Source organism: Melopsittacus undulatus, chromosome 2, assembly GCF_012275295.1.
Source record: "Melopsittacus undulatus isolate bMelUnd1 chromosome 2, bMelUnd1.mat.Z, whole genome shotgun sequence".
In the NCBI taxonomy this organism is placed as follows: domain Eukaryota; kingdom Metazoa; phylum Chordata; class Aves; order Psittaciformes; family Psittaculidae; genus Melopsittacus; species Melopsittacus undulatus.
This window is the reverse complement of record NC_047528.1, coordinates 9890085-9903155: the sequence shown is the minus strand read 5'-3', so window position 1 is coordinate 9903155 and position 13071 is coordinate 9890085. Positions and strand designations below refer to the sequence as shown.

Sequence of the window (13071 nt, the reverse complement as noted above, 5' to 3'; positions counted from 1 at the left end):
AGAGAGCAAACTCTGCTTTCCAGGGAAGGTATGGGATTGCGCAGTCAGCATCTCCAATTGACCGCAGTCTTGTGGGAGCTCATATGAATAAGAGTGAAAACTGTTCTTACCCACCTGTATTGCTAGGTTAGTGTGAGAGAACTTTTACAATGTGAAAAGTAAAGTAACCATATTTAACATATTGAGTGAAAAAAAAAAAATGGAAATAGATTGGAAGCCTCTTAAAATGAGCCCCAGCAAGACATCTGCTGCTTAGGCTGTGTTGCAACTGGCAGGAGGTCCTGAATGCAGACTTCTATTTAGAAAAACCCTTTATTTTCAAAACAGTTTCCTAATTTATAGATGGGGAAAAACATTTTCCCTCATGCATAGATACATTGTTCTGCAGAGAGCCAAATGTGCAAAGTTTTTCTTTCAAGATGCTAGGAATGATAGGCATATTGCAAGTCAGCCTTTTGAAGATTACAAAGGATAAAGGTAGCGAAAACATTCCCGGAGAATATTTGCGACCTTTTCTCTGTATATTGGAAACAATTAGCAATAAAGAAAATACTTAGGGCCATCAAAGGACAACTTTTCTGCCAGTGTGTGTGCTGGCATCCTACTGCTTTTTTCTTTTAGATTAAAGTGATACATTGCTTTGCTTGAAGTTGTTTCTTAAAAAATGATTTCATAGCTGGAATTAGTCACTCCAGGCATTTTCTTTGCTAGTGCTTCACATAGCATAAAAGTTAAAATACAAATGATGGCTTAGTGTTATTCATGATTAGTGGTTTGATAACCTGATCCTCACAATTACAGAATTATAGAATCCCAGGTTAGAAAGGACTTTAAGGATTATCTGGTTCAACCTTTCTAGGCAAAACATGACCTAGACTAGATGGCCCAGGGCCTTGTCCAGCCAAATCTTAAGTGTCCAATGTTGGGGAATGCTTCACTTCCTGGGGAAATTCCAATGGCTGATTGTCTCATTGTGAAAAAACTTCCTCTTCTGTCCAACCATAATCTCCCTGGGAGTAACTTGTTCCCATGACCCCTTTTGTGTTCCATGTGACTCCTTGTGTAAAAAGATAGTCTCTGTCTTCCTTGTAGCCACCCTTTGAATACTGGAACATGGTGATAAGGTCTCCCCTTAGCCTTCTTTTCTCTAGTCTGAACAAGCCCACATCTCTCAGCCTTTCCTCACATGCAGCTTCCCAACCCTTGAATCATCTCTGTGTCTCTTCTCTGGACCTTCTACAGTCTCTCCACATCCTTTCTGTATATCCGGGTCCAAAAGCTGAATGCATTACTCCAGGTGACAAGTGCTGAGCAGAGTGGGATAGGCTTCCAAACAACAGGCTTTCAAACGTCTGTCTTGTTTGATAAAATGGAAAGGAATTGCTGGATAATAACAGCTTGTGGTGTCTTCTGAACTGCCATTAGTCAGAATTAGCAATTTTTAAACTTTTATCCTGTTTTGTTTCCTCTGCCTTTACCATGTGTAATGGGCAGCAAAGTTATACAGATGGACCCATATGAGAATTAAGTCTTTTATGACCTCCTTGTAATGACTTCACCAGCCTGCTTCAGTTAGGACTTTAAAGATCACTTGTCATAATAAAGGTACACAGCCTTAAAATACCAGAGCAAAATTAAGAAAACATGTATAGCAAATAAATCACATGCTTTCAGTGTTACATTTTCACATTTCTATTTGATCTTCTTTTTATGTGATTTTCCTTCCCCTGCCTTGTTGAAATATTGCAACTCACTCTGAAGAGGAAGATGCTTATAAATGGCTGAATGAACTGCTCACATGGATATACTAACTAAATTCATGCCATAAGTGGAAAGGTTGGATAAGACCTTGTCATTTACTCTTCTTCCTTATTACAGGACTTTCTTTCTTTACACTATATTCTCAAGTGTTTTGTCTCATTGAAAAAGAATCACTTAAAATGAGAGTGTATAAGATATCTGGTGATAACAAAAGGGAGGGATAAAATCTGAGCAGTCCTTAGTACAGAAAGATTTCTTAGTTTCATTTGTAATAGATCCTTCAAGGTCTTTGTGATAGGGTATCATAGATATGCTATCTCATTGAGATCAAGGCTGAAGGAGCAATCATCTTCAGTGTGTGCCTAGTCTGTCCATAGTCAATGCAATTCAGTACATGTTCTTGTGCTACACTTTTTTGCTTTTCATCCAGTAACTGAAATTAAGTACTGTTTTTATGATTAACTATAATCAATATTATATGTTTTATAAAAATTACATAAAATATATTCTACTTATTTACATTACTTATTTTAGTAAGTATTTTAATAATGAAGTATAATTAACCAATAAACATACTGGGTGATTCAGTCTATGGGGTACACACCAAACTTTTGTTTACACAGATATGGAGTATTACCACTGAGGTATTGATATTTGTCGGTGGGGCAGAGCAGAATTTTGTGTTTTCTGACCATGTTAACAGGCCTCCATGGTGCTCTGTAGTGTTCAGCCATGCCTAACCTATAAAATACGATTTTCTCTGACATGCTGTTTATATTCAAGATTGATCTAACCATCAGTTTTTGTTTATCCCCAAAAGCAAGTCAATACTGATCTACCTTACCATAAGCCCCTTAAATCCACTTCTACTATAATTTTTCATCTGTTTTCTTATGTTGGAAAATTCTCTTAGTCCATCCTGACACAGTTTTATATTACCCTTCTCCTGTGAGTATTGCCTTAATTCCTTTTTCTTGTTTCTTTCATGACTTTTTCTCTAAAGGAAAACTACTGATGAGAAAATTCTTCCCCATCTGATCTAGAATGAGCAGTATCTTCTCTTCTACTTGACAAAACTTGTGGCAATTTTGTGCTCTTAAAAATTCACTTATTTTCTAAATGGATTCTTCTACTGACAATGGGTAGATCAATAGTCTAACTCCATGGTTATAATCGCATCCTTAAATCAATATTCACAAAGATCTTGGCAAGGAATTAACTGCTCCTTCAATTTAGTTTGAGAGTAAAGCAGTGCTCCAACATCCAAATCAATGTTAAGGGAACAAACCCAGTGCAAGATCTTTCCTGTACTTAAATCATGAAGTTAATTTTGTTTAACAAAAGTACTCTAAATTTGAATATTATACTGAAAATATAGTCTGGTCCAGAGCTAACGATGAAATCATTGCAGCAGGTTTTGTGACAGTAAAAAGGTAGGGGGGTTGATGAATTTCAAACATATCATAATTATTTTTTTGTGCGATTTTACACTAGTTTTAATAATACGAAGACCATAGACAGCAAATGTACATAATTTCACTGGATAAGGCTGCCCAATGAAGTTGTGAATGCTCCGTCCTTGGCAGTGTTCAAGGCCAGGTTGTACAGGACTTTGAGCAGCCTGGTCTAGTGGAAGGTGTCCATGCTGATGGTGGGGGCTTGAACTGGATGATCGAACCCAAACCATTCTATGCTTTCCACAAGAATATTCCAGCAAACTTTAATTAGTGAAAGTATTTTTATCAAAGTATGGAGGTGGTATTATATACTGTCAAGATGTTTTAGTTGGCTTTATTAGTTGATCTAATGATGATGGCTAATTTTAGGTTTACCAGAAGTAGAATCAATATTAGCAATGATGTGACAATGAATTTTACTTACTGCTGTTAGAACAAGTGTTCACTGTCATGTGAAAAGGACATATTATTATTCGAGGGGTCTGTTTGTTAAAAGAAAAAGACGAATATACGATTGCTGGCAATCAGAATAGTTTGATAATAAATCTGATTATTTATTTTCTGTGGGATTACTGGATTAAAAATGATTCATAAAGACACATATAAATTTAGTATGTTTTCCTAAGGATTGACCTGTGCAATAATCCCCAGCCTGCAGCGAGCACACCTCTCCCTGACCTGACTCTGGGAGAGATCAGTGCTTCTGACTCATGGTGCTCCTGAATTTCCCTATTCTGAGCTGCAGGCAGCTATGCACTTGGTAGCTGAGTTTCCGTATGTGATGAAGCAAGCTGCTCCTTCTGAACTTTACTTTGCAAGGTGAAATGCCAACAAATTAAGATTAAAAACATCTGCAGATGACTGCAATTTTTGATGGATTTGGACTGCAGGCCATAATTCAGTGCTTAATCTCCCTAAGGTTGGCAGCACAGGGAGCTGAACCTCAACTAGCTTCTGCACGTGGCTCTCTCCGGGAAGCCAAGGCACTTGGCAGCTTGGTTTTTTCTATATCATCAATCAACACAGCAGGCTTTAGCTAACTTGTGCCTGTGACACCAGCTGTTGCAGCGCATTACTTTGGAAATGGATTGGTCATCCACTGCAGTGGGATTCTTATCTCTTTATGGGCAATATTTTTTAATATACTTTTGATACGTTGCAGTAAATTCACAAGTTATTTAGTGACATGTCAGTAGTAATAATAGAACATGCCATATGCAGTAAGCACTGATCATAACAAAGCCCTCTGCTTTTTTTAAAGCCCCAGATAAGCAGGCCAATTCAGATACTTCAATACTACATCCAAGCATTTGCTTTTTATGAAAAGCTTTTAAGATTATGTGAATCTTAAAGACTATGTAATCAGTGTGGGCTTCCCATCTAGAAGGGGCTAAAAATTCACTGGGGACTAAAGTATTTGGTTTGTAGGGTGCTAAGCACTGCTGTTATTTGCATAGTATGATACCTCATGTGAAATAAACAAGAATATCTTTTTAAGCCATTTTACTTCAGATATAAAAACCCCTGTGAATTATCACTTTTAAAATTCTAATTTTAATCCAGCTTTGAAATATGATTAATGATCAATTATTTGTATTAATTTGGACTCAAATAGGATGTTGGCTCACTTCCAACACTGTCACTTTGTGCTATAGGGACATTTTTGTGAGACATTAGTATTGTAGTGAGCGTATTATCACTTTCTAGGCTTAAAGGGCATAATTCGTGTCATCTTAAGTGATCATTTCATGTTTTTATCAGTTATAGGGAGCTTTTACTTTTCCCTACTAGCTGTAGGATTTTTACCAGCCTTCAGGCTGACTCATTAACCACTTGACTCATTAACCACTGTTCTTTTATCTAGTGAGGTTTTTTACCCATCTGATTTCTCTCCATCCAGATACAAGAATATTGTGGCAGGCAGTGTCAAAGACCTTTATAAAGTTAAGGTAAATGACATCTGTTGCTGTTCCCTCATCCATAAATCAGGTCATTGTACGGTATCCATAAATCAGTCGTTGGTCAAGCATGATTTATTGTACAGTAATCCATTTTCTGTTTCCAGACACTCTTCTCAAAAATGTGCTCTGAGATTCTTTGCTCCATGATTTTTTTTCAAGGGCAAAAGTGAATCTGACTTGGCTGTATTTCCCTGGATTATACTTTTGGCCTTTCTTGACACTTACTTTACCCCAGTCACTAGAGATCTCCCCAGTCTCCATGACCTTTCAAAGACAATATAGAGTTGTGTTAAAAGGACATTGGCCAGTTTTCTTAGAATCATAGAATAGTTGAGAGTTTGAAAGGACCTTAAGATCATCCAGTTCCAACCTCCTGCTGTGGGCAGGGATGCCTCACACTAGACCATGTCTCCCAAGGCTCTGTCCAACCTGGCCTTGAACACTGCTGAGGATGGAGCATTTACTACTTCTTTGGGCAACCTGTTCCAGTGCCTCACCACCCTCACAGTAAAGAACTTCTTCCTTATATCTAACCTGAACTTCCCTGAAGTTTAAACCCATTTCCCCTTGTCTTGAACTCTTTTGGGTACAACTATCATGTCCTGTATACCTGTATGGTTTGAGTTCTCTCACATAATCCCTGGTTCAGTCCTCATCCAGTGATGGTAGTTCTTGTTGAACATTTTCACTGGTCACAAAGGCTGGGAGAATGACTGAGGCAAAGGTAACTCTGTTGTTTCCTCACTTTATGTACTAATCAGAAGGCATATAATGATTTTTTTTTATTTTCAAGGGTGAGAGCAAGACAAATTTCTTTATATAAAATTATTTTGATGTATTGTTGCCTGGGTCTTGCTTTTGCTATGAGGCAACACATTAATTATGGATCACTGCTGACTTTCCTGTGACATAGCTTGATGTATGTAACACATCCAAGACAAAGACATGGGGATCTGGTGTGATGATGGTGAGTGGAGGGAAATAGGACTTTCTAGCAGCATTGGAAGCAGCATGGCCAGCTCTTCAAGACTTAGCCACTGCTCTCAACTCTTTTTCTTCACTTCTGCTCCCTATAGCAAAACCAGTAGACATTAGGTTTTGCTTGCACCGTGGGAGCCCTTTAGCCGTCTCAGAACTGTAATTCATTTTAAGAGACTGAGAACAAGAAAACAGAAGTTCAATTGCAGACTCATTTCTGGTGGGTCCATCGAAATAGGTGGCTGAAGGAAAGTGATTGGTAGTGGAACGGTGTCAGTAATGTAAAGGTATAGGATCATCCATTCAGAACTCAATCCGAGTGAATTTGGCTGCATGCCTTACATTTATTTGTTGATTCTAGCTGCATCTAACAATTATTTACATTATTTCACTGAAGTATGTTTAAAGAGCTTTGTATGATTAAGTACCAGTAGCAAAGCTCAAATAAATTTACTGTAGAGACAAATAAATGCAACATTTCAGGTGTAACAGCCTAACGAGATGCCATTTCTGAGCCCATGGATTGTAGTTAATTCAATGGTGAAATACATTTGCACATAATTCAGCATGTGATGTGCCAGACACCTTGTACTTGCTGGTTTTATGAAGATCACTTGGTGTTGCAGCTCATGCCTGCAGCATGAGGATGTTCCTTAGTGTCTCGCTGCCTGGTTTGCTTTGTATGTTGCCATCCAAAAGGGATGGTACCTCTGTTAAATCGCTGTTTATTCTGATGTCATTCTTTATGTATCTTTCTGCATAAGGATAAAAAGAGTGTAACTATAAAACCTTTTGTAAACAGCTTTGAAATCTGATGCAAAGTGCAATAAAAAGTGAATTTACTTACATACATTTGAGAAATTGATATGGAGGGTTCTGGGGAAGGGATGGATCTGCCCTTTCCTTGTACAGGTTATTATGGTTCTGCTTTGAGCTGGGACAGTGACCTGGATTACGTGTCATTGTAAAGGGTAAAGATGTTTCAGGTAAAGAAACTATCTTCTCCTGTGTGAGCATAGTCTTCCCTAGTAACATTGGACAAAGCAATCGTTGCAGTGTGAGGACAAATGACGTGAAGTACTTTCTATCTCTGCATAGTGTTTGCTGCAGGAAGATAATGATAAAAGAGTTTTTCATTCCAAAGGGAATAAAGCCAAGCCATATGGTGTGTGTGTGGTTGTCTTGTGGGAAAGCTGTATCTCTTTATCTTTCACCTGTGAAAGTAGAATTTGTCACCTCATAGTATAAATGCAGTTTATCTTCTGCTTTGCTCCTTTTTCTCCTTAGTTTTGGTTTAGAGATTGAGCTGTATTAAAAAGCATGCTTTTTCAGAAATTCAGTTAAGGGTTTTTTTAAACAGTTTTAAATCTGCAGCCATCTCTTATACTTCAGAAGAACACATTCAACATGTTCATTAGCTGAGAGTTTTACCAGACATTGCAAATATACTTCTGCTGCACTTTTAAGTTAACTTACAGACTGTGCATTGCTGTTCAAGTATCAAGCATGCCTGCCAGTCAGTCTGGTCTGAGTGCTCATCCTGTATTGTTTAGGCATTCACAGGGCCTGAATTTATGGCTTGAATGGAATTGTGGCTGGTAAAGTTACAAAGGGGGGTACTTTGTGACTTTTATTAACTTTGGCATAATTCCCTTCTCATTTTATGCAGCTTTGTCCTAGTTAATGCATAAATGTGTGGCATTTCCAGTCTTTAAATGTTATATTCATGCAATGGAAGAAACTCTTTGGTATTGAGTAGGTTCCATCATAACAGTGGGATAAAAGACTTGTCTTACCTATTTCTGAGTCTTGAGTATTCCTAAGGTTACCTGAAGGATACCTCGTTCTCCACCCAAGCTTCCTTTGATCACAAGATGTCTGTCATGTATCTGTAGAATCACTAAGTGTTAATAAGCTATAGTCAAGACAAGTATATAGGGCACACCAATTGTAGCTGGAAAAATAGTGAATGATAAAACCTTTTAAGCAACCTGAACCGCTAGATAATGTGTTTGTCATGGTTTTGTTTTTCATGAGGATTTTGAATCTGAAGCCACCATTGTTATTCTTGTGTTTCAGGTGCTGTAGCTGTTTTGATCCCTCGCCTAGACCTGGTGATTTCTTTTGTTGGAGCCGTCAGCAGCAGCACTCTGGCACTGATTCTGCCACCTCTGGTTGAAATCCTCACTTTCTACAAAGAAAACTTAAATTTATGGACGGTATTCAAAGACATTTTCATAGCTGTCATTGGAGTTGTTGGATTTTTAACAGGGACGTATGTGACAGTTGAAGAAATCATTTATCCTGCATCCATAGTTCTAGCGAATGCAACAGAGAGCATTGCTGCAGATGTAAATGTTACAAACGTGACGGCTGGTTTACAGTAATAACCAGGGACTGTGAACTTTAGTCCTTAACAAGAAATGCTAGATGGGTGGCAGACACAATTCCAATGGATTTTAAATGAATTTTTGTGAAATAGCATGCAGCCTTTTCTTACTCTGTTGCTTGTTGTTTCCTTCATTCCTTCCTATCTGCTACCAGAATTAACTCCTTTGTTCCCAGCCTCTGCTCATGTAGTGAAAAAACTGAATTGATGTCAGGATTTAAAGTATATACATGAAAACAGGAAGGAAACATGATTTTAGGTTACTTGCGATAAAAGAAGGATTCTTTTAATAAAGAAGTCAGGATTCCTTCTTTGCCAGAAAAGATGGAAGTCAGCCCATTCATCGTATCCAGGCAGCAAGTTTAGGCATAACTGTTTTCACTCCAGCTCTGTTGTAAGGGTTGGAGTGGGAGCTCGCTGTTGCATAGACTTTCTCTTGCTGTCTCTCATGGGGTGAATTGCACCCCAGTGAACAAGAGGCACTGCAGTTGTAAAAAAGAGCAGCTGTGTTTTTCATTGTCTTTCTGGGGACTTGAATGTGGGTTTTGGAGAAGTTTTTGGGTAGTTGCAGTTGCCTGGCTCTGGTTCCTGGGAGTCATTATGTCTGGAATCAGTCTACTGTGCAGAATGACTGTGACTCTTGTTCAGTCTTTTCACATTGGCTCCGAGGGAGGGGGGGGTTCAAGCAATTGGAAGGACCAAGCCATCTGTGGCTAGTGTAGCAGGCTACTGCTACTGGTGCATTACATGACAGTAAGCATAAAGGCATTTCTTTCATGCTGGCCATCTTAATGTCTAAGCTGAAGAATGGACAAGACTGTAGGGTAAGGTTTAGAGGTAAAGGATGGACCTTTTATTAGGCTAAAAGCTAGCTAGCTAAGAGTGTTCTTGCCACCTTACATGATCTGTCACTGTATGTTCCTGTACCATGAGATGTTCAGCATGCCAGACCCCTGCTCTGGAGAAATGGCAATTGTGATGCTCAGTAGAGGCACAGAGGTCTGACTGTCCAGAGCAGCTTAAAGATTCACAATGTTAATTTGTGTATGAGAAGGGGAAATAGGAAACAAAACTTTCTAGAATGGACCTTTTGCCATACTTTCTTACATAAAAGTTATGAGTTATTTGTGAAAGAGCTTATGATTCCACAGCACTGTGAGCTGGGGGGGCACCAAGGTTGTCTGTTTTGAAGCCCTTACGTCAAGCATGCCACTTGCCTGCAGGTTGTCTGAAGAAGTGACTCAGGACTTGCTTTCAACTACTGGTGCTCCGTGAAGAGGTACAGTTTATAAGACCTAGGGTGTACATGTAAAAATACAATATTTTTTACAAAATAATTATATATCCCTTTGGATTTTGAATAAAAAGTTGCAGGATGTTGTTTCTCAGAGCAATATTACTTTCATGATGCAAAAACATTGCATGATAAGCAGTTTATTTTTGTACATTAGGTAACTGCTGTCCTGACCATTTTTTACACCATTTCTTGAGCCTTGATTTCAGCTGTACAAATGGGTGAAATACTGTTGAGATTATTTTATCTATTACTAAAAGTCTGTAGACTGCCTTTCTATAGACTGCCTATCTATATTTCTATTTGAATATATAGTCATTATTTTTGCATTCTTACATTCTGCCTTAAATAGGATCTGACATGCCCGTTACTGATTTGTGCTTCCTTCATCTGTTTTGGAAGGAAAAAAAGAACAAGTTGATGAGCCAGTAATTGAGTTGAAATGAGATTCATTTGCCAGGTCTGCAATGCCAAGTTCCCAACTGAAATCCTGACTTTTCAGGGTTTATGTTTGGTTTTTGGGCTTATACTTCATAGATGACTCCAACTCCAAATGATAAAGCTATATTTTCTGGTCTTGTTTTCTAAAAACACTATATTTTGTACTATAATAGAACTGTATTTATCATACTCATTCCTGTTATGAAGAAATTTCTTTGTCTAAAGAATATTTTTAATAACATTCCCCCCAAGAAATACGATATGCCAAAACCTCTCTACTGAATTCATACAAAACTAAGATAGAAATATGCGTTACCTTTTGCTTGGCTTCAGTACATTTCTCAGAAATACTGAACCACATTACAGTGCTAGAGTAATATACTGCTTTATATAGCTATATATTTTCCCTTCAGAATGTTTCCCCAGTTATCTACCATGTGGTGACTGTATTTCAGCACTTTCATCTCCATCTTGATGAGGGCATTTCTGACCAAGATTTGTTTTAACATGTAGTTCAAACTACCTTTGTTTGTTCAAGCAAATAGATACAGTAAAGCTCTTATTTTCATTGTAGCATGGGTAAAGTTAAATACTTGGCAGGCACTTTAAAGAGATGAGTCTCTGCAGATATGATACTGCAGAATGAACCTTTTATATGAAAGTGCCACAGAGGAACAAACACAGGTAGTTAGAGAAGCAAAAGGTAACTTCAGCTTTTCATCTTAAAAGTTCTTTTAGTCTTTAAACTATTTTTAAAGACATTGAATCTAAGCGTTTCCATCTGTTTCATAATGAATCTGTTGTTTACCTAAACCATACATTGCTTGCTGATCATAGACTGTATTTCTGTGCAGCATGTTTTACTTGATGTTTAAATACTTCTACATGGAACATTTTTGGTAGGTCTGGTAAGATTAAAATGCAGGTCATTTTTTTCTTGTTACTTTTTCATCTTTCCACCCATGTGTGTTTGGAGAATAAAGGACTGTCATGTCCATTCATGCCATCTGTTCTGCATTGATTGTGTCCTACTGAGCAGCTCTGAGAAGGTGCTTCTGCCAGGGTGCAGAAGGATTTGACCACTCAGAGTTAGTGACAGTGCAAGTGACATGGTACTGTTAATGAAGCTTTGCTGAACTGGATATCTACAACCTAAACAGGCAGCCTTGGTACCCAGGTGAATGCAGCATGTCATTCTGTAAGTCAGGCAACTCGTTGAGAAGCTTGCTAGGTTTGAGGAATCTAATCTTTGCCATAAAACTATGGATAACCTGGCTCAAATACAAACTCTTACACATCTTACTGCTGTGTCTGACTGGGGTGCAGCCTGTCAAGGAGCAGATCTTCAAACCGGTGCATTGCCATTGACTGACCAGGTATGAAGTAGTGTGTCTGTGCAGTGGGTCAATGTTGTCATGTCTAGCAATGTTGTATCTTTTGAATCTTTAAAATGTTTGTTAATATATTTTGCCACAATGTCAATTTTCTCCTACAGTGTAGGACTTCTGTTACTTTAACACTCATACAGTGCATTTGCATGGCCTGCTCTTTCAGATAGAAAGAGTCAGGAATCAGAGTATCTTGCTCTGGATGAGATTAAAATGTCATGTAGTAAAAAACTACTAAGTCTGAATAATAAGAGAGTTCCTGTGAAACATTGCCAAAGATTTAAAAGAGGAAATTCTGACAGAAACCTCTTCTGAATAATAAGAGTGTTCATTCAGCTTTTAAAGTACTGTAATATAAATTGCAAGTCAAGACGCAGGGAGTGAAACTGAGAGATTTAATAAGTATGGTTTACATGAATATATATATAAGATGGAAATGTACTTTAGCACAAGGTAAATGAAACTGAAAAATGTATGTGATTGGCTTATGTTCCTGACAAGGAACAGAAAGCTATTATATTTATATACTGTACATGCACTCATATTTTGCAATATAATATTGTTAACAGTTTTAATGTAATTTAATCATTAGCTGCACTATAAGTGACTGGATCATTTTCTTGTCTGTAACTGTTCATACTCAAATACTGGGGCAAGTAAGAGGGGGGTTTGCCTAATGTTCTGTATCTTAAATCTTCTGTATCAATAAAGATTACAGTAATAGTACCCTGCTAACTCACTGTTATCTTGCCTGTCACTGCTACTACGTCACTAGAAGAAATAGCTCTCTTAATGCAGAATTTACCTTTGAAGTTATCCAAGGAATGGCAAGTGAGTGCCTTGAGGTGGTCAGACAAGATCAAGAGCTGTCTTTTCATTTCAGTGTTGCATGGGCACTCCTGAAGAATCCCACCTCCACCCCAGTGTTTTTCATCAGGGCACAGATAGAGTCAGGCTTCTTCTGCAGCATCTTTTTAGAGGTGCTTTAGTAAGTGAGTTAATGTCTAAATGTATGAAGGGAGCCACAGGCTGAGGGCCTCTGTGGGACAAGTAGGAAGTGTATTTTGGGATTGCGCATGAATTGTGTAGGCATTTAGGGCAGGAGCTTAAAGTGGGAAGGGAAAGGATCAAAGTGTTTGGGAAAAATTGAGTTCTATGATTGTATTAATAGGGGCCAGATAATCACATGTGAGCTGGGGATGGTCAGTAGAGGTGTCTCTCTGTCCATGTCCCGTGCCTGACCAGTGCAGTCTCTCCTGTCTTCTGACTGAACTCCATTTATAACCATTTTCTTCAGTGTCAGCAGCTGGAGACTGGATGTCTAAACCAGAAGCTGGAGAGGTTGGTAATGTGTCTCTATATATGTACATGTGTGTATGTGTGCATATATGTGTATATTTTT

General features: G+C 38.2%; 1 protein-coding gene across 1 annotated transcript in view; it reads left to right on the top strand.

Moving 5' to 3' along the window:
* Nucleotides 1-12404, top strand: part of SLC36A4 (solute carrier family 36 member 4) — a 62328-nt gene extending 49924 nt beyond the window's left edge. The window contains 1 exon segment of the mRNA XM_034060134.1: nt 8237-12404. Coding sequence (XP_033916025.1) covers nt 8237-8544 — 308 coding nt within the window. The 3' untranslated portion in view covers nt 8545-12404.
* Nucleotides 12405-13071: the final 667 nt, after the last annotated feature.